The following is a 22087-nucleotide window of genomic DNA, read 5'->3' on the forward strand; positions in this document are numbered from 1 at the left end:
CCTCCTTCTACCGTTAAGCGTGCCAGGAGCAGCAATGCCAGCTTAGGCGAACTCTGATAGAGCCAGAAATTTTAGGGCAAAAGTTAAAAAAAAAAAAAAGAAAGAAAGAAAAGTAAAAAATACATAAAAAATAAAAGCCCTGGCCTGTTTTACATGACAGCAAAACCAAAAAGCCAAGCAAACAAAAAGAAAAAAAATGAGTTACAAAGCAGGAGCTCCTGGAGGTACCCAGGTACCTCCCTTCCACGTGGAGGGAAAAAGAAAGTGTGTGGCATCTACATGTGCAGCAAAAGCGCTCAGGGAATCAGAGACAAGTCGAGTTCCCCTCCTCTCAAGGAGGACATGTGAGCTGAACTGACAACAGAGGACCCAACCCTGCTGATGCCGCGGGCACAGTACTTGAGAAGCACTGCCTCACTTCATCCTCACAAAGTCTGGGCGGGCCGGTGCTTTCATGATGTCCATTTCACAGAGGAGAATGCTGACATGGCCCCCACGGGCCAGAGGCCATACAGTTGGTGTGTGAGGAAGCCAAGTTGAGGCCCTGCACTGTTCCACCTGGAGCCATCCTCTGTCCTAAGCACATGCTGTCCTGCACAATTTAGGATTTGGCTAACAGGGCACTGTGTGTCAATAAATGGAAAGGCTTTTTATTTTTTTTTTCTTCATGTTTATTTATTTTAGAGAGAGAGAGAGAGAGACAGAGTGCGGGGAGTGGTGGGTGGCGGGGAGAGGGAGACACAGAACCTGAAGCAGGCTCCAGGTTCTGAGCTGTCAGCACAGAGCCCGGCACAGGGCTCGAACCCACTAACTATGAGATCATGAACTGAGCCAAAGTTGGGACACTCAACTGACTGAGCTACCCAGACTCCCGAGAAAGGCTTGTTTTTAATGGACAGAGATTAGATTAACACTCCAGAGAGAATGCAGAATTAGGAGACCTTTTTTCTTTTAAAGATTTATTTATTTTGAGAGAGAGAGCACATGCGCACATGTGAGCGGGGGGGGGGGGGGGGGGGGCGGACAGAGAGAGAAAATCCCAAACCAGCTCTGTGCTGTCAGCACAGAGACCGACGCAGGGCTCGAACTCATGAACCGTGAGATCATGACCTGAGCAGAAATCAGTTGGGCGCTTAACCGACTGAGCCACCCAGGCACCCCCAGGAGACCTTTTTGAATGAGCTACGACTTGGTCATCTGCCCAACTCCCCCTCAGCCTACAGGTCTCAGGAGGCTGTAGGGCATGCTCAGAAGCCAAGGTGGGCCTTAGTCTCCAGATGGAAACTTCTCTGCCCTGAATTCTGGGCTGGAAAGCTGCCAGTACTTGGCTACACAATGAGTGGGGACCTGTTCCCTTCTCTGTCTTCCCTTGCCCGTGCTTTCTATCCCCGCTTTAAACTAAAAATACTCAAAACTCGGGCTGGCGCCTGGGTGGCTCAGTAGGTTAAGCGTCCAACTCTTGATTTCAGATCAGGTCATGATCTCATAGTCATGAGATGGAGCCCTGTGTCCAATGCTGGGCGTGGAGCCTGCTTAAGATTCTCATTCTCTCTCTCTCTCTCTCTCTCTCTCTCTCTCTCTCTCTCTCTCTCTCTCTCCCCACCTCCACCCCTCCCCTGTGCCTCCATGTGCACTCTCCCTCTCTCATAAATAATAAAAATACTAAAAACTGTTCATTTCCTTAGGTCTTGATTGTTACTACCAAAGGCATAGCAAAAATGTAAGCAAACTGCTGTTCCAGCCTCGATGAAGAAAACGTTAGAACAGCTCACTCCTTGGAGCAGTTATGGTCAATCTGTTTACTTTTGCTGTAGTCACTGGGATTAAATAATGCCACTGTGTACACATATGTCAACATTTATCAAGTTGTACACTCGAAATATCTGCAGTTCATTTTATGCCAATTTTATCTCAATAACGTTGTTTAAAAATTAGAAATATATAAAAATTAGGACATAGTGCATGCGAAATGTAGATCATAGTTCTTAAGACATAACAGGTGCTCATTAAATCATTAATAACGAAGGTGATGGTAGCAATGACGACTTACGACAAAGCTTTGATGCTTACCCAGGTCTCAAAAAATAAAAAATGAAATGCATTTGGGGCCTTAAGAGTAGACGGGAAATCTGGGTAAACCACCCAGTTTTGTAGATATGTTCAGAAGAGAAAGACAGGATTTAAAGTGACTTACCAGAGCTCATGGTGGTAACAGGACAAGTCTTCTGCAACTGGGGCTCTGAACTGCTCTGCAGAAAAACAAACACCAACACAACAGAATTGAGGAATGGTGGGTTCACAAGAAGTCCCAATGGTTTACATTAAGAATGCAAACACCATACATAATCCTTGATAAAACAGAGCGGAACGAGGAGTCTCCTGGCCATGCCTTTAGTTCTTGGTTGGCTACGTGGGAACATGACGTTGGGCACGTCACTCAACCTCCTTGGCCTCCATTTTGTCACCCGTACTTTGTTAAGATACTATCCAAGACCTCTTCCAGTTCTAAGATTCTATTAAAAACCCCAAGTTCCATGAATGCACATGGATCAAGGAGAGGGTGAAGGAAAGAACCAAATTTTGTGAGAAAGAGGTAAAATCACAACAAAAACTGATTATCAAAGAATAATAAGCTACGTATATATAATGAGCTATATTTACCTAGCTTATTATGAACAAGGAAATGTTCTTGATGCATCAAATATATTCATTTGATCTTCCCAATGACCCTACAAGGTAAGCACTGACACTGTATTAGTTTGCACAGATGAGGAGACCGGGGTACAGAGAGGGGCACAGATTGGTAGTGGAACCTAAACAGACTGACCTGAAGGTTGTGCACTCTGGGCCCCAAGGTGGGAATGCATTCTACTTACTCACTCACTATGGTCTCCTCCCAAGTCTTCAGTAACCACTGATCTGCTTTCTATCACTATAGTTTAACCCTTTTTTCTAGAACATTTTACACATGGCATCACAGTGTATGTAATCTTTTGCAGCTGGCTTCTCTCACTTAGCATACCACAATTTGGGAATTAGTCACGTATGTGGGGGTCTATTTCTGGACTTTCTTCTGTTCCACTGATCTGACTTTAACCCATAACTAACTATCTGACTGCCCTAGCTTTAGCCTAAGTCTTGAAATCAGGTAGTGTCAGTCTTCCAACTTCATTTTTTCTCAAAATCATTTTTGGCCCTTCTAGATCCTTCACATTTTCACACAGTTTAGAATCTTACCGATTTCTACCAAAAACAAAACAAAATAGAAACGGTGCTGGCCTTTTGATTGGGATCATGTTGAATCTATACAGCTGAAGGGAAATTAACATTTTAACAACTGGATTTTTCAATTCATGAGAATAGACTCTCCGTCCCTTTGTGCAGGTCTTTCATCTCTCAACAACATTCTATACTTTTCAAAGCACACATTTGAATAAAAAGGTCTAGCTGAACATATTGGAAAGAAATCTGAAAAGCGAGCCTTCAGGATATACGGAACCTTGCTATTTAAAGTGTGGTCCACAGACCAGCAGTTCTGGCATCAGCTGGGAGCTTATTAAAAATGCAGAAACTCAGACTTGACCCTACACCAACTCAATCAGAATCTGCATTTTAACAAGATCCCCAGCTGGTCTCTTTGCACTTTAAAATGTGAGAAGCAATGAGGGAGAGGACATCAACTCTCTAGTTCATGACTCCTGTAATAAGAAGGCCATGGTATGGTCTGAGGGTCTGCACAAGGAGACCTGTGTTAGTTTCCTTTGTAACACACGGAAGCCAGGCACTGGCTTCCTCTCTGGGCCGCTGCCTTGCTTACTGTCCTTGGAGCTGAGTAGGATGCTAGGGGCAAAAAGGAAATCATTCTAAGTCCTCTGCGGCCCGAATCAGCGGTAGCTTGTCTCTGACACTGTCAAATACACCTGAGACTATCTGTGACCTTCAACAGCCGCCCCTCCCCCCGACCTGTGGAAACATTTGCTCTTTCAGTTAAGGAACACAACCTTCTGTGTTCTGTAGACCCCAGTGGTGCCCAAGCCCGGTTTTAGGATACCCCAGTTTGCCTCCCAAGACCAAAAAGGCTGTCATCATGGCACCCATTTTTATTTATAAAATAACTTTAATAATTTCATTAAGGTTTTGTTCAACTTTTAAAGTGATTGAAGACATGTTTTTGATTCAGCCATGAAGCTACCTTAATCAAATGTATTTTCTTTCTTTATAGTCCTTTCTAACCTTTATCTTCAACAAGTAGCATTTTTGTAGTTGTAAACTTAATGTCTGGCGGCTTTGTGCTTTAATTTTTAAACTAAAGATTTCCTGAACATTTCTCTTGATTTTTACACAGTTATCATATCCATTATTTAATGGCTATATCATATTTTTTTGTAATCACCGTCCATAATTCACGCACCGATTCCCTCTGTATAGTTTAGTTTAATTCATCTTAATTTAAAAATAAGTACATGGCACAACAGCATTCTCGGGCTGGGAAAGAGATGAATGGAGATGTCTTCTGAATCAAGCAAAAAAGATGCCGCAACTCACACATGATGAAAATCACTGTCATCCACAGGTAGCCCTTTGCACACTTAATACTTTTCAATACAGATACTAGAAATTTCTAAGTGTCAGCCCCACACTTGCTTACAAACTGATCTGAAGTACATACGGTCAGGGAAAATATCCCAAATACCATCATTTTGCCACAAGTGCCCAGCAACCACAGAAGATACCACTTTAGCACTCTCTGGGAGCTGCGCCCCAACCCCATGCCAGGGGTTAACCATTTAGTGGTTGGACTGTAAGATGGAAGGAGAATGGGCCCAGAGTGGCAGGACACTATTTGAACATTTTAAGAACTAGAATGACAGTAATAGGTGAAAACGACCATGCACAGGTGAGCAGCGGCTCCAGACAGACTTTTTGGGTAGGAGATTCTGTTGCCAGCTCTCATTTGGTGACTGAATCTGCAGCAGGTGACACATGGAGGGGGTAACTTAAAGTAAAATAAAATCTGCAGCAAGGGTGGCAGTGGCAGCTGTGCCAAGGAGGGCACCCAGCGTCCAGTCCTCATCAGTGGCGGCAGTGACTGTAGCGACATCCCATCCAGACCGTGTCAGGGCCTGATTTCAGCTCTCATTCCATCCGACTCAGCCTCCTTGAATTCCTGCCCCTGTTCTGGGCGCAGTTCTCCAGCCTCCACAAATCTGAACGACCCAAGATCTTACCAACAAACCCCCTCTTCAGTTGGAGTTAGCCGGAGGCAGTTTCTGGTCATCTGCAACCCGAGAATCTTGACCGGAACAAGAAGGGGGGGGGGGGGGCGGGTCCCAAGGTTTCATTCTGAGAGGAGGATCTTCATTCCTCTCCCCTGAAGTAAGGCCAACTGGATCTGAATCCCATGTGGCTCAGTAAAGGGTTTTGTCTCTACAACCTGAACAGCTCTGAGTCAGGGTGGTGAGGATGTGACCAGGAAGGTGCACAAACGGAGTCTGAAAGTCAGTCTTGAAAGTCATAGTCTAGTCCCTGCAGTTTATTTAGAAATAATGCAAGCTATTAAAATCATATGTAGAATGTGAGAATTTATTTTACATAAAACCCCCTGACACTTAATATTTACTTAAAAACTAAGCTGTAAAGAGTTTGATGTGGTTGAGAACATGATGGCATGTCTTTGGAATTTCTCTCACAAGCCCCTCCAAAAGAAGCAGGTACCTTTGGGTAAAAGCCAAAAAGATGAACAGTGCCACCTAGTGACAAAACCATACCGCTGCCGGAGGACAGCGATCCCACTGTGAGTTGCAGGAACCTACACAGTGTCACAGCTTGGGTGGGCCAGCGAAGGTCAAGTGGCCATTCCATGCCTTGGGCAGTCAGGACCTACAGCACTTGGTTAAAGGGCCACAGCATCAACACAGACATTCCAACAGAAGAACAAGATGTGAAGTAGCCAGACTTGTTAAGAATACAACTGGATAATTAATGGTTCCGCATGGTCCCTCCCTAATTCCATAACCCTGTAATTCTGACATAAGTCTTGATGACACAGAGTGAATAATTACTAAAAAGCAAAAATTATACTCATGCTTCCAGCTCAAATAGGATCCAATAACTAAATATGGCTTGTTTATTGGAGAAGGAAAGAAGGTCCTTCCTTATATGGATGGTTTGGGGATATATAACAAGGGAAGAATTGAGTTTGTAAAAATGAACTCAAGGTCCAGCAAAGATTCTGGGAAAAGAATGAGTTTCGGGTTGACCTCTCACACAGGGTGCTCCAGCTTCTCCTGTGCCCATGGGATTTGGCTTCTATTGTTTCTCTCCACGTATGTACATAAGGACATGTGTACACACACACACACACACACACACACACACACACACACACACTTTTAAGTTTCCATAGGAGAGACACTGTCATCCTCATGGCGTTCAGTCATGAACTTTGTCCCTGTCTCTAGTCAGCCTTTAGAACCTAATTTTGGAGTCTTCACTTCAAGATAACCAGGATCCTCCTTAAATCCACAGTAGCTGCCTAAAAGCAAGCTAGCTCCCCATTCCAACCAAACCATACTCTGGCTTTGAACCCCATCTGGGACTTGATTTGATATATTTGCAGCTACTTCCTTCCAATGGCTTGAAAAGAACAGTGATAGCTCACAAAGCCCCAGAATAAATGCTTGGACTTATTGCTTTTTATACTTTGCTGACCCACCAGCAAAGCCAAATTTCTCCAATTTTTTGACAGTTCATCCTCTTCTTAATCTCTATTAATGGTCATGTCTCTTCAAATGCACACTCTACATTGCTGGAGAGGGTGCAGAAGGTTCTTCAGAAAGCCAGAAAGGATAAACATTGAGTCGCTGACACTTCCTTTCAAGGGGAGAAAGATAGGATAAACTCGACCCTGACATTAACTTCAGTCTGGAATCTCATGACACAGCTGGGGGCTCAAAACACAACAAACACACCGTTTTTGTGAAAAGAGCCATGCTTCTGGAGAGGGAACTATAGGAAAACACATCAGAAAGGCCATCCCCCACATCCTCTCATTTCCTCCTGGAGTCTCTCCAACTGGTTTCCGCTCTAACCAATTATCTGAAATGGCCTTCAGAAAGGTTTCCAGTGCACACACGGCCAAGCCCAACACTGGCTTCTGCACTGGCCGGGGCCTCGCTGACCTTTCCACTGAATTTAAAACACTTAACTCCTTCTTCCTCCCATAAAACTTCCAGGTCCTGATTTCTAAGTGTCACCGTGGATTGGTTTACGTCAGCCCATGAGGATCTTCTTTCTAGAACAGGGCCTCCATAGTTCTTCCAGGAGTTTAAAGACCTAGCAGACCCTGCACTGGGTCCTCATCCCTCTCCTTCTTCATGCTCTTTTCCTTGAGGATTTCATCTGGAATGGGAGAGCTGGAAGGATCCATGCCAGGTTACGTAGCCCATTTCCCTGGTTTCTTGCCTGTTTTGGAAGGACGCTCATGCCACAGTGCACGTAACCCACCCACCGGTTCCCCACCTTTCACTCCAACCATGGTGGCTGTGCTTTTACTGATTTCATTCATTTATAATTTCCTGAGTTTTCCTGGGATGGCTGGGTTCTGTGGCTACAAAACAAAGGTTCCTAAATCAGAAATCTAATCCATGTCCTTACTGGGGTGCAAAAACGGATTCAGATAAAGTTTCTCTTGGTCTTTTTACCCCTACTACTAAGTCCCCTATCCCTCTTCTTCCTCCTCAGGCCATCTTCAGCCTTTGGCCCCTTGGCAACAGATACAGAATTCCAGATGAGAACCAGCCCTCCACAGTCGATGCACAGACTGGAAGTGCCATTTCCCTCATTAGAACCTTTCAATAGCACTCCATTACTCACTGAACACCGAGTCCTGATAACCAGCTGCAAGAGCCGGCTGAGTCCTTCACTCATCTTGCCCCACTTTGCCTTCCCATCTGTGTCTGCTCTTCCAATCAGGCCTCATTCATGGAACCTGCTAGACAGTGAGCACCTTCTGGTAAGGCAGGGTCTCCCTCTTCTCTGTACCCCAACATCTGGTACGGTGCCTGGCAAGCACCCAGTTAACGGTGGAGTGAATCATTGTCCCTCACACACTGTTTTCTCCTCTTTTCCTTGTCACTCCCTTCCCACCCCACACCTGACCAGCTGCCTGATCAATTCTTGCTTCTTCGTGAGTCATAACCTCAGCCACCTCTGTGCTTCCATCCTCATACTCACCACTGTGTTCCACCTCCTTATTCCTTGACCATTACAATGGCCTGATCAGCCTCAGAACCACCCTATACAGCCCATATAGTGCCACACTGTGGCTTTAGCAGGGGAAGACGACTTCTTATGTGTCAAATTCCCACAGGGAAAATGATCCACAGAGCCCCTGTGAACTCAGAGGGGCTGGCTTGGGCAGTACAGAGAAAACAGAAAAAAGACAGCAAACTTCCTAGGAAAGAACAATGTGGCTAAAACACTGGCCTGGTGACACTGTTGAAACAGTATTTCTTTCATGCCTGCTATGTACCCAGGATGGTGCTTAGCCCAGAGGACACCAGCATGAATCAGACAGCTGCAGTCTTTGAGGCCACCACAGAATTTTAGGGTGACACACATGGCCCACTGAAATACAGTATGATGGGTAACCCTTCTGCTAGCAATCTGAGCTAAGTGTTATGGGACCACAGAAAGGAATAATTTCTGCACAGGAGAGAGAATCAAGGAATGAATGCTAACATCTTCAAACGTTCAAAGACACACTTCTCAACTCACCTCAGATGTTACACTTTGGGAAATGCAGGTCTAAAAATTTAAGTCCAGATTCCTGAATATACCATACGGCCATGAAGACAAGGTCCTGATGAGCCTCCCAGGCTCATCTCCATATATTCAATAAACCCTAAACTCCACTGTACCAGATTTGTCACTCCTTCTGAATCCCAAAGAAGAGTCTCCAAGTCGTTCATGTCATTGTTTCTTCCCACCACTAAGACCCCTTCCCTTACCTCCTCAACCTTTAATGCCAGATGCACTGGCCCAATAAAAATGAAAGGGTTTGCATTTTGCTTTAGTTTTAATTTAATTTAATTTTATTATGTTTATTTTTGAGAGAGAGAGAGGGAGAGAGCACCACCGAATCCGAAGCAGGCTCCAGGCTCCGAGCTGTGAGCATAGAGCCCGATGCGGGGTTTGAGCCCACGAACCTTGAGATCATGACCTGAGCCAAAGTTGGATGCTTAACCGACTGAGCCACCCAGGCGCCCCTTAGTTTTGTTTTTAATCGCCACAAAAAGTTGTGATGATAAGGAACTCATTTTAACAAGACCAATTTATAATCACAGAATTCAGGAATCCCATGCCCAAGTGCCCACTAAAATCATCACACTCTCATCCCAGGCCTTTCCCAGAGATGGGTCAGATTTGAAGCTAGAAGACTAATTATAAAAGATTGCAATACATCTGCAATCACGTTTTACCTTTTATACTTAAATGGAGCCTTTAAGCAAACATAAAAAGTTGATGCTGCCAACAAAATTGCCAATAAGCGAAATACAGCTCCTAAATAGTTTCAAGTCTTAAAAATGCAATATTATTTGAGCTTCAGATAATAGAATTTGGGTGACAATTTGTAATCATATGTTACATTATGTCTTTAAAAATGCATGATTTGGGGGCGCCTGGGTGGCGCAGTCGGTTAAGCGTCCGACTTCAGCCAGGTCACGATCTCGCAGTCCGTGAGTTCGAACCCCGCGTCGGGCTCTGGGCTGATGGCTCAGAGCCTGGAGCCTGTTTCCGATTCTGTGTCTCCCTCTCTCTCTGCCCCTCCCCCGTTCATGCTCTGTCTCTCTCTGTCCCAAAAATAAATAAAAAATGTTGAAAAAAAAATTTAAAAAAAAATGCATGATTTGCAGCAAACATAATAGAGAGGGTTAATATCCTTATCTTATAGTATACTCATACTCACTGCCAGGAAAATAATTTAAAAAGCATGAAGAAATAATCCCCAGAAGAAAAAAGGCAAACAAACGAACCTATAAGAAAATGCTCACTTAACTTGATTAGCTTTAAAAAAAAAAAATAGATTCAAATAATGTCTTTTTTTTTTTTTAACTTCTTAAATTAGTCCACAAATTTAAAAACACCAACACTCAGCTGAGGCAAAGGCACTGACATTTTCCTACCAGTAACACTGTAAACGGTTATCACTGTTTTGAACGTAACACATCCAGAGCTATCCACCTCAATCCCTTTGTGCTTTCGGGGAATCTAGCCCAAAGAAAGAATCCCAAATGACAACAAAGCTACACAGTGATGTTTACCACAGCTTTACTAATAATAGTGAGAACCTGGGCACTCTCTGGTGTTCAGTAACAGGAAACCAATTACACGGCCACACACCCCTCTGGGTGGACTGTTGGACAGTTACACAGATAATGGTTATGTAGACCACACAACATGGGAAAACACTTCTTATAAGATTAGGTGAAGAAAGCAGTGTGTAGGTTTGTAGGACATCTGTGATTCTAGTTATGTAAAAAATAAAACCTATTTCATATATTGGAAAGGAAACATACCCAAATTCTAATAATGATTTGGTAGCATGGAATTACAGGTAACTTTTAAATTTTACTTCTATTTTCCAGACTGTTTATACTACATTTCTTTTTTTAACAAAAAAGTAATGTTTTTTAGCTCATACCTAGCATTTGTTATGCAATTGTGTCATCTTCAGAACTTTCGACAGAAAGTTCTAGGCGACGAGCTAGAAAACGCGCCACTAACAACCCTGTCTGTTTGAACACAGTCCCACATGATGCAATCTTCCACAGAACTAATAGCGAATGCCCCAAATGTGGGATTCCAACATTAATCTCCAGTGATTGCTTTTGTTTAATGAAGCCAAACTACCCCCCTGTAGTTCCTTATGAGGACAAGGGGGGCGATAAAAAGACTAAGATGTTCAGCCAGATTTCCTAAAGAAGCAATCGCACCAAAACATTTCATCTTAAAATAGTCAGCAGGGGCTGCCTAGTGACAACACACACCCAGTACCCCACTGCTCCCCACGCCTGCTCGCTGCCAATTCCCTGCTCCAAACCCGACTTCATGGCATTCCAGAGCCCTGAGCTCCTTCCCAAACCCTTTATATGTACAACTCTGGGCACACATGGTTTCTCAAACATGCATTGTTAACCACGACAAGTCTTAAATACCAAACTGGTCCATTTGTGTTTCCCAAATATGGCTGTGTCTACAGAACTAAAACAAAGGTGTCTAATTGTAGCATCCTGCACATTTGGAACCCTCCATTGAGACAATCTAGATAATTCAAACCAGGGAAGATTCCCAAATTCATGAGATAAAAGGAAAACATCTTAGCTCTGTTTCCATTGTGAACATATAACCTCAAACTAATAAAGGCAAGCCCAGGAGACAGATGATGCCTTTCGTCTCCACAGTCACTACATGATGCCTCCTTGTAGGGAAAGGATAGACAAGGGCATTTTGAATTCTCAGAAGAGTCAAGGTTGGGCCAGAGTCTAGTGGTCTAGTCTTAGTAACTAAGAAGTTACTAAGTGTGGCTGAAAAAAAAAAAATCCTAAAAAGGGGGTCGGTTGGAGCCTGAGAATGGGAAAGAAGCGTGGGTTTGATATTGGCAGGAGAGGTGTCCACTCTTATAGACAATCCATAGTTCCCTCTCATCTTGGCTTTTGAACCACAAAACTCCTGAGGCTATTCACCACATCATCTATCACAGACGTCTGCAGCACAGGCCCATACCACGCTCAGGAATGAGGGAACAGAAGTTCCATTCAGTAAAAAGACTCTGGGTCTTTTGCAAATACATAACTTAAATACTTCAATTCATAATACTGGCTTATTCAGGAATTGCTTGTTTTCCTTAAGGAGTTTTGCAATTTTTACTGAATGTATATTAGCCTAGCAAAGAGGCAATATGGAACACTGAAAACATTATTTCTTCTGAGAAAATCTCTTTTCTTAGTGGTATCTGCTTAATAACTGAGGTGGAACACATATAGACCCAAAATCAATGATCCTTTAACTCAGGTCTTGGAGGCCAAGGACTTCATCAGACCCTGGGTCCCTACCAGTAATAAACATGAGACCCCAACTTCCATTAGTCACTAAATAATCAGTGAATTATATATTAGCTACTTTTTCTCTATTCTCATAATCTCATTTTGTGCTGGTTTTAGGCAATTTTTCAATATATCAGGTATAAAAGCTGCATCCAAGCATTCGAGAACATAGTGCAGATTTCTGAAATGGGTTTTCTTCAAACTAAGCTGACATCACTAAAATATAGTAGCAAACTCATAGCAAACATTCAATATTTTTTTTTAAAATCCATGACAACTCTCAGACCAGACTCCTTGGAAACAGGTTGGCATCTAGTATATATTTCATATAAATAGAAATTTTATATTTATGCATGTATATATACACACATTTATGACTTCAGCTGCCCTATGTATACCCAACTATATCAATCATCACTTTGAATGCAAATGGTCTACATGCACCAATTAAAAGACAGATTGTCAGAGTAGATAAAAAAACAAGACTCAACTGTATGCTGTCTCTAAGAAGCCCACATCAACTACAAAGACACATATAGAAAAAGAAACCATGCTAACAGTTGCTACATGTGCTTAGTGTCTGCAGAAAACAACAAAAATCCAGGGTGAGAAGAACAGGGTTTGAATCCAAACTGCCAGGGTTGCACAAACTGGGAAGTGCCTTAGTTTGCTCAGTCTCAGTTTACTCACCTATCCAAGGAAATTAATAATATCTAATTTCATAAGGTGTTTCTAATTAAATTTAAAAATAAATATGAAACATCGTAAATTGTGTTATAAAAGGAAAAATGGTTCTAGCAAAGAAGGTGCTGTCTAGTCCTGTTACCCTTTGTTTATTGTTTTAACAGACTGATGAATAGGGTCACTGTATATCTCATCACGAAGCTGATATTACCTGTACCAATACTCATCTGTACAAAACGTTAAGCTTTACGAACTAGAGGAGCATCTAAGAACCAAGAAATCCATTTCTACATCTGTCTTCCTATGTAAAGTCGGGCAATTAAGGACACATTCGACAAAGGCATCATGTTTTTTAAGACACTTCACGGTTGCTCTCTCTTAGAAGTCAGGTCTCAAGGAACCAAGTCATGATGATCTAGACCCATTTACTGTGCATGCATTCTAGACAAGAGCCTGTGCTCATGCTTCAGACAAATGAACCAGCAACTTTGCATGTGTCATTTCTCATTTTGAGAACACCTTATAAGGTTTCTATACCCACACGGCAAATGGAGAAACCCAGGCTCAATGAGAGTTAGAAGACTTGTTAAAAAGTCTTGCAGAAGCACTAAGAAAGCTGAATACAGATCCTGGTGCTGGCTCCCAAGTCTGGGCTCTTTCCATTCCACAATGTGGCCTCAAAGAGGCATGACACATTCCCTGCCTGAAGAAAGATATTACTACATGTAGGCTATTCAGAGAATATACAGACCTAAAAAAGAGATGATAATCTCAAGGAACATTTTTAATCAGCTTATCAGCCAAAACAAGAGATGGTGCCTGCCTCCAAGACCTTACATCCTACTTTGGAGGGAGAAGACGAAGAGCTTTGAAACCTTGATGATCACTAAAGACAGCACGGAAAAGCATCTACAAATCACCCTCCAGTGTAAGACTATGCCAGCTAAGAGAACACTTCAGGACTTAGTGGGAAAGACCAGGATGTGCTGACCAAAGCACCCTTTTCTGAATGTGCAAAAGCACCCTTTTCTGAATGCACTGCAGTTCTTAGGATAATGACTTCTCTACAGAAAGTGTTCATTGGGGGAGACTAAACTGAATAGAATTACACACAGCACGTTCTAGTAGCCTTTACGAATCAATGACATCCACCATCACCCTGTTACTCACACACACCTTAAAAAAATGTGTAGAGATACTCTAAAGTAAAAATAACTTGGATTTCAGTTACTGCTCTGCCACTTATCAGAGGCATGATATGCGGTCAGTTAACCCTGCCAAGCCTCAGTGTCCTCATCTGTAAAATGGGAATACCAGCAGCCAGCAGTCTCAGAGTGTTACACTGAGCATTAAATGCAGAAAGCGAGCACTTCAAATGCCTAACACAGGACTAGAAGGTGCTCCATAAATGTCAGCTGCTCTCATCATCATCATCAATAGCATTTGACAGGAAGGTTCCTGCCCACTTTCTCCGCAGCTGGTTTCTCTGAGTAGGTGTCCAACAACAGGGAGGCTGGAGTCTTCAGGCTAACAAAACAGTCTCCGCTCCCCTCTTAAGAGGGGACTGTACCAACTTCCTGTCCCTCCTAAGTCACATGGTCTGTCTTTCCCCAACCATACAATCCCCTCTTCTAACTCAGCTCCCCATGAGAAGCAAAGTAACTGGTGTGCTATTTCACAGCACAGTTCATTCTCATGGATGTTATGTTACTGGGTATCACTTGACTCCACGTAAAATTTACTGTCTTCTGTGTCCTTTGCTAGCCACGAGCTGCTCTCACAAAGCGCCTAAGCTGGGGTTTCTGAGGTGGGTTCCACAAAGGTGGTATTTAGTCCACAGCACAGCATATACACAGAATAGACCCAAGTCCAATCCAGTTGATGGGAAGGACTTTTACGAAGAGCATATGGAAATAACATTGGGTAGATGGTGTACATGGTCACCAACTGGCCTTGAATCCAGGAAAGGCATCTGTACTTGCCTCTATCAGACCACAGAACCCAAGGTGAGTTCTTTAGACATTTCCTAATCCAAAATCAATCTGACTGAGGCACACAGGATGAACTAGGGGGGCTGGGGACACTGGTGCAGGGAGAGTACATGAGCTGAGGCCAGGCCAAAGGAGAATGCATGGACATCTACTGCTTTTTGTGACTTCCTCCTCCAATTTCCCTCAACCACATATACCCTCTCTGCCCAGGAAAGCAGCTCCCAGCAAACTTGTTTTGCCCATTTGGCTGTGAAAAGCTCCACAAAAGCATTGATTACAGCAACCACAGCTGACAATTTCTACATTTGTCTTATCTTGCTTATTTGCAGCAAAAACTGCTGCTCAGAGAGAATCTGATTTTTGGAGCTTACTCCTTAAATCTCACTCTGCCACTTTTGCCCACGGCTAGTCTTATTTTTTGCCCATTTGCCTTGGTGGCTGACATGAAATTATCAGAAAACAAAAGGTGTCAAAAATCCTTTATTACTCACGAAGCTTACTAACTGGAGACATTACAATTAACAACCACTACCATAGACTAAAACATGACGAATGAGGGATCATTTTCAAACTAATGTTAAAGAGAATAGTTCTTGACATAAAATGACCCTGTCTTCACAATTCACCACTCATGTCAATATGACAAAAAATGTTGGAAGAGAACTATGTATTCAATTATAGTTAATGTGATGATCCTGAGATCTAGATTAAGGAGCCTGATTAAGAGAATATTAAATGCTTCACATTGAGCTCTATCAGCAAATAGTTCCAGGTGTTGAGGCAGTGATCCTACTGCTTTGAAACTCAGTTTCCCCCTGGATTAATAATAGCACTAATTTCCCTGCTGCTGTAAGGATTAATGGGACCAAGCATCGCCCGTGTAGCAGTGCCTGCACACAGTAAGAATTCAATAAATGATCACGTGTTGATATAATTGGTTTATTTCCCATTTGTCTCGTTCTAACTCCAAAAATGAGCATAGTAGTAGGTGGGTGGAAATGCTGGTTAATAAAAGGCTCGAGTTAGTCACTGTTTTACTATAACAACAGTTTACCGGGATTCTGCTGGAAGGAGGCAGGGGCACTGCCAGGAATGAAGGCTTTCTGCCTTGGACAGAGAACACACAAAACTTGAGGTAGCTCCACCCAGCACCCTGCATTTGTATAGAACTTTGCAGGTTATAGAACAGCAGTGCCTTTGGCTGTCTGTAAGAAGGTCAGTAATTGAGTTCAATCAAAGAAAAAGGGGATGGGGAAGAAATGCGATGCGGTCTGTCTTTAAGGTTTCATGTGGCCAAAGGACTCTCAGAGTATCATAATACGTCAGGGCTGGAAAGGACCACAATTTCCAAATATTAGAAGCCCTGAAGTCCAACAGGACACAGTGGGGAAAGCCAACCATGTCAGCAATAGAGGTGACAGCTCCTAGGTTTGGGGTCCTGCTGTGCTTTCCTGAAGTTAATCTCCCTGACGACAAGCATCTATGATCATATGAGTTTGTAAGTCATGAGAGTACTAAAATATTCTAAATGGCTTTGAAAAATTTCATTGTGGCATTCTCTTTCATCAAAAAAAAAAAAAAGCAATAGTAGAAAACTAAAATCTAAGGTTTCATAACATTTATAGTAAACCCAAATGTCTTTAAAATTAAATTCTAAAATCTTACACACAAGTACAAAGTTGAGGAATAAATGGCTTTCTCCTTTTTAAAAATAAATCATTAATTTAAGGCAAGCCCACAATCAAATGCCCTTTGGTGCTGCTGAACCCATTAATTCATGCAATAAAAGTTCACTAAATGTGAGGAATGAACAGTGGTTCTTCTATTTTAATTTATAGTATGTTGTATAGATCTGGAAGTCAAACCACCAGGATTCTAACAGAGAGCATATTAAGAAGACTGCAGGGATGGGGAAAAATAAGGGTCCCACACAAAAATCTCTCCTGCCCTTGAAGTGTGCAACAAAAACCCATCATAAAAATGTAACTTTAGAACTCTTGGGTTGGTTCCCAATCTTCTTACAGGGAGCTGCAGTATTTGCGGAGTTTGGTGAATATATTACACACAATCATAGACTTTCTTCCTACCCGTTTAATAATAAAAGTGCAAAAATAGGTTTTTCCTTATGTAAAAATGTAAAGCCTAAGTAAATATACTGGGTTATAAGGGGAGAAGAAACTAAAATATGAGCTCAAAATTCTTAAAAACAGACAAGAAAAACACTTGACCTCTCAGCATGGTGATGAAGCATTTCAAATTCCCACGTGCTAATATCACAGCTCTAAAAACAAACTGGCAGAGCGCCTAGGTGGCTCAATGCGTCAAGCATCCAACTCTTGATTTCAGCTCATGTCATGATCCCAGGGTCGCAGGATCAACTCCCGCACTGGGCTCCGTGCTGAGCTTAGAGCCCGGTTAAGATTCTCTCTCTTCCCCCACTCCACCCCTGTCTCCGGCTTGCTCACTAAAATAAAAAAATAAATAAAAAGTAACTAAAAAACGTAAGTGCAGTGAATCAGGTACAGTGGTGCCCTGGGGAGCATGAAATCCAAGAGCTTTGCTAAAGTCCAACCAGTGAACAGAAAATCCCAGAGATGCCAAATTTTACATATAGGTGTAATTTAAAATACTTATGCTCTGGCTTCATTGCTGGTTTACACCAAAGCTGAAAGAGGAGGGAGGGAGAAGTGGGTGAGTTCAGGAAGGTGCCCTAGACGCCGACCAGATGAACACCGGCTTGGAAGAGCCTATTCTTGGAAGTGCCCAGCAGCGGGCATTGACTCACTGAACGTGGACAAGCGGCCGAGTTCTTCCAATGAGGGGCCAGACAGGGAAACCCTCCTCTGGCCGTTCAGCTCAGCTCCCTCATTAAATTCAGAGTGAAACCAGCTGCCAGAAAAGGCAAAGGGTGACCCAGCCGTGGCTCTGGAAATTCCTAGCAAAGAAAACAGACTGAACGCCTGGGTCGTGGTAGCTCACAGATCACAGTGCTAGAAGGCAGTTTTCAGGCAACGGTATGGAAGATAAGTAAATCATCCTTAGAGTGGTGCTCTGCTCCTGCTGAAAATACAGTGTGGTTTCTCTCAGAACGTGCTGGGTCCATTATCATCAGGGAGACAGAACAGATGGAGGAAGACACAGGCAGTGGGGCAGTGAGTCCCCAAAGATCAGTAAAACAGTGTCAGTGAATAGTAGACCAACACAAATAATATTAAAATTATCAATTCTTTACAAGAATTATTACAGTTAAATAAGTACATATAAAATACTTCACTAAAAAGGTTAAATCTTATTCTTCTATCACTGAAATCTACACAAATGACATTAAGAAATTATATTTAAATATAGATATGTTATATGAAATCATTTTTTTAAGTCAAAGAAACTTTAAGATAAAGTGATTTTTTTTCTCATGTCCTGATTTTTTTTCCTTAAAAGATGCATCTGCAATACAGAATATGGCAAGCCACAAACTGACCTCTAATTTCATTACTTTAAAGGCCAAAAATGCTGCTATGTGGTGGAAAGAGCCCAATAAAACCATCATTGTCTTGTTGTGGAGAACTGGCTATTGTCTTTACTTTTGCCCCCAAGTAAATAAATATTGGTCTTAACCCTTGATAGGAGGTAACACTGGGTCTTTCTCTTCATCCCTTTTCCTCCAAACTTAGTAATTCCCTATTTTATAAATTCAAACATGACTTAATAATTAATGATTTCCCAAAATGTACGTTTCATCATGGATGCTGAAAAAGTTAAAGTACTGCTTGTAACCCTGCTCCTAGTCAACTCTGATGAATCAGAGAATTCAGAAAAGAACAGGAGCATTTTACATGTGCCCTTCAACTAAGTTCTTAACTTGGACTTCAATTGTCATTATAAATTTGAATTCTCTGGATTTAAAAATATTTTTTCAATTCAAAGCACAACTAAAATAATCTTCGTAAAAAATGCTCCCGCTGTATCAGAGGGCCTCAAAAACTGCTGTATGTTGGTCACAGGGAGGGGACACTTGTCTCAAATGCAGATTACAGTTTCTGCTCCCAGACATGTGGATTGAGAAGTTCCAAGGCGGGGGGGGGGGGGGGGGGGGGGGGGGGCTAAAATCTGCATTTCTGGAGGATGTGGTTTAAGGCCATGCTTTGAGAAATACTGGTCAATATGACCAAGTTACGGCAGTTCCAAGTATTAAATGCCCACAGCTCCAACACTTGACACAAAGCTGGAGATTATTGTGAATTTGTTGCATCAAATTAAATAGAATTTATAATTTGCACTGACTGTGTCAGAATTTCATTTCAGCAGGGAGACAGTTTTTCCTTTTTCCCCTGCAAACTGTTCACAGTGAGTAAAACAGCGTGCAAATATAATTGCACTTAGGCCTGCCAGGCATGACTGCTGCCCCATCTGCACATTGTCTGGCACAGGGTTTCCAAATGAGACATCTACTAGGAGCATATTCATCTATCAGCTTAAATATTCCTAAACTGGATAATTGAGAAAGCCAAGAAATCAAATGTGCCCAAAATTTCAGACTGTTTCATATCATCACCCATAAAATGACTATACCCTAAAAAAAAAAAAGATATATATTTGATACATCCGTTGATGCCATGTAAAGAAAATTTTTTTAATTAAACAGACTTTGATTTCTAAAAGTCCATTAATGCTTTATCCTATCATATTACTGTAACAGCAACGTTTACATTTTATATCAAACTCAAACTGCTAACTTCTCAATGTGTTTCCACCAGACAGTTCTATTAACTATTCAGCAACAGAAAATAGTTTCCTATAAAAAGCAACTGGGAAAGCAGTTACAACCAAAGAAATTCAAAAGCAGTTGTTCAAGTATTAAGCTCTTTTTTAGAAGAAAAAGTTTCCTCTCATTTCAAGAGTATTGTTCTTTTTAGATCTAACAGGTTTTATTTTTTATCTTTTCAAGTACCAAGGAAATTGTAAGCACAGAATTAAACGTCTGAAAATTAAAGAAAAAGATCCATATTGTCACCACTCTAATACAACCTGTTTCTTCATCTGTAGGACCACACTTTGACAAACAGCACTCAAACCCTGGTGAACTCACTTCTGATACAGGTGACTGCAAAGCATTCAGGATTACACCACTCTGCAACACGTACATTTTTTTAATTTGGTGAGTTGGGGAGCCACATACTCAAGTCTGCTTCCCGTTTCTTTTGAGAGGTAGCCAAATCTGCTTTGTCTCCCTAGCAATAAATAAAATACAATTATTTGTGTCATCAAGAGCTCTATGCTTAGCATGTGACATACAAGATCTCAGTTAACCCTAATAACCTTACAGCATATGTACTGTTGCTACCAACTTCGAAAGGAGGAGATGGTTCACTGTCTTCCCCAGGGTCACATGACCAGTATGCTGTGGGATTGTGACAGAAACCTGATCTGACCTTAAATCCCAGGCTCTTAAAGATCACCTCGTACTAGCGTCGCACTGCATTGCATTTCCCTTCCTTCCACTCCTCCCACCTCGTTTTGTAAACACCTTTCCACTGCATTTGTTTTCTGGTGATTAAGAGAATGAGCTCAACAGACGTTCCCACAGACATATCCAGCCTTTATGAAGTGTCAGCTTAGTGTCAGACACTGTGCTCAGGGCTGGCTACAGAGATGAACACCACCATTGCCCTCGAGAGGCCTATAGTCCATACTGTGGAGGGGGCTTCAAAGCAAGATAAGGGTGTCTTTTGTTCTGTGAAAGCCACGCGATGCCTAGACAGTCCACTGCTGGCTGCCGAGCGAGTGGAAGTGAACAGAAGCTTGGGCTGAGGGCTGGGAGTGGATACAAGTGACCCCTTTGGGCCAAGGAATGAACGGAGAGCTAGTTAAGGACTATAAGCCTTTCACAGCAAATTCCCAAACTAGAATGTTTTGGTTCTATAAATGGAGATGTTACAAGGGGAACATTAGTTTGAAGTAAAACTGAATTTTGAAAAATTTTTACAAACTTTTGTATAGTTATGCTGTTGGCGTCACTCTCCAATTCCACATAGTTGTTGGGAGTCCAGCTATTTACTCCCTCGATTTGACTCTGTCAACTCAAGTGGCAGAGATATCCCAAGTTCCAGTAAACACACACAGCTCTTTTTAGCTCTGGCAGGCGCGCTAGGGGGAAGCTGGAAGGCCTGGTTCTGGGCAGGCGTGGGCTACAGCCTTAACAGAGAGGCAGTGTTCCCCGGGATCCAGCAAGGCAGTGACGGGGATCAAGGTGAGAGAGCCTGGGGAAATGGGCCGATGTAGGTGGCCCGTGATCATGAATGTCCCCTTCTCCTTCCATCACTAACCCTTGGTGATTCCCACGCTTTCCTTTAATGAGAGAGGCCTACTGCCTTCCTTCAGAGGCATGGTGATTAACAATGTAGGTTTGGGGGCACCTGGGTGGCTCGCGCAGTTAAATGCCCAACTTTGGCTCAGGTCAAGATCTCATGGTTCATGGGTTTGAGCCCCACGTCAGGCTCTGTGCTGACGGCTCAGAGTCTGGAGCCTGCTTCAGATTCTGTGTCTCCTTCTCTCTCTCTGCCCCTCCCCTGTTTGTGCTCCCTTTCTCTCTCAAAAATAAATAAGTAAACATTAAAAGGAAAAAAAAAAAAGAATGTAGGTTTGGTATAAATTATCAGCTCCATCCCTTACTAGCTGTGTGATCTTGGGCAAGTTACCTCAGTTTCCACATCCATAAAATGGAGTATTACAGCAATCCCTCTCATGTGGCTACTACAAGATCTGGTTGTGGTAACACTGGTAAAGCACTCAGGAGCACCTGCCACAAAGCTGGGCACAGTGCAGTGCTTGACAAATGACTTCTTTGACTCAGGGCACTCACTGGCTAGTCTACTTTTTCCCACTTATGTGTTGGCTGTTGTATTGGTCATTCTTCTGTAAGCCAGGGATGATTCTCTGAAGGGTGGCTGAGTACACGTTCACTCTACTCTTTGCAGTGACCTACTCTTATAGGATGGTCAATAAATGTTTTGGGGGTTTGTTTTTGTTTAGCTCTGAGGAACCTTTAAAAACTCACACAAGAGATTCTCTTACACTTATTTGGACCTATCTCAGTGACCTACATAGTGAAAAACATTCAATAAAAATCAATGTTGGGTTTATTTTGTTATGAGGGACCACAGAAATAATGTAGTTTGACACCTTCACTGTATAGCTGAGAAAACAGTCCAGGTGAGGAAGGAGAAGCCCACCCACATGGTTGGAGTGAGATTGTGACCTGGCCAAGAGTAAAACAAGGGCTCCCTATTCAGCACTGTTTCCCCCACA

The 22087-nt window shown here is 42.5% G+C and overlaps 1 protein-coding gene across 47 annotated transcripts in view; it reads right to left on the bottom strand.

Annotated features, from left to right (window-relative positions):
* SORBS1 (sorbin and SH3 domain containing 1) overlaps positions 1–22087 on the bottom strand; it is a 231573-nt gene that overhangs the window by 117396 nt on the left and 92090 nt on the right. For all 47 annotated transcript variants that reach the window (XM_043597077.1, XM_043597066.1, XM_043597030.1 and 44 more), the window contains exon 3: positions 2195–2249. In XM_043597077.1, coding sequence (XP_043453012.1) covers positions 2195–2204 — 10 coding nt within the window. In that variant the 5' untranslated portion in view covers positions 2205–2249. The remainder of the gene's footprint in view (positions 1–2194; positions 2250–22087) is intronic.

This window comes from Prionailurus bengalensis, chromosome D2 (genome assembly GCF_016509475.1).
Source record: "Prionailurus bengalensis isolate Pbe53 chromosome D2, Fcat_Pben_1.1_paternal_pri, whole genome shotgun sequence".
Classification (NCBI taxonomy): domain Eukaryota; kingdom Metazoa; phylum Chordata; class Mammalia; order Carnivora; family Felidae; genus Prionailurus; species Prionailurus bengalensis.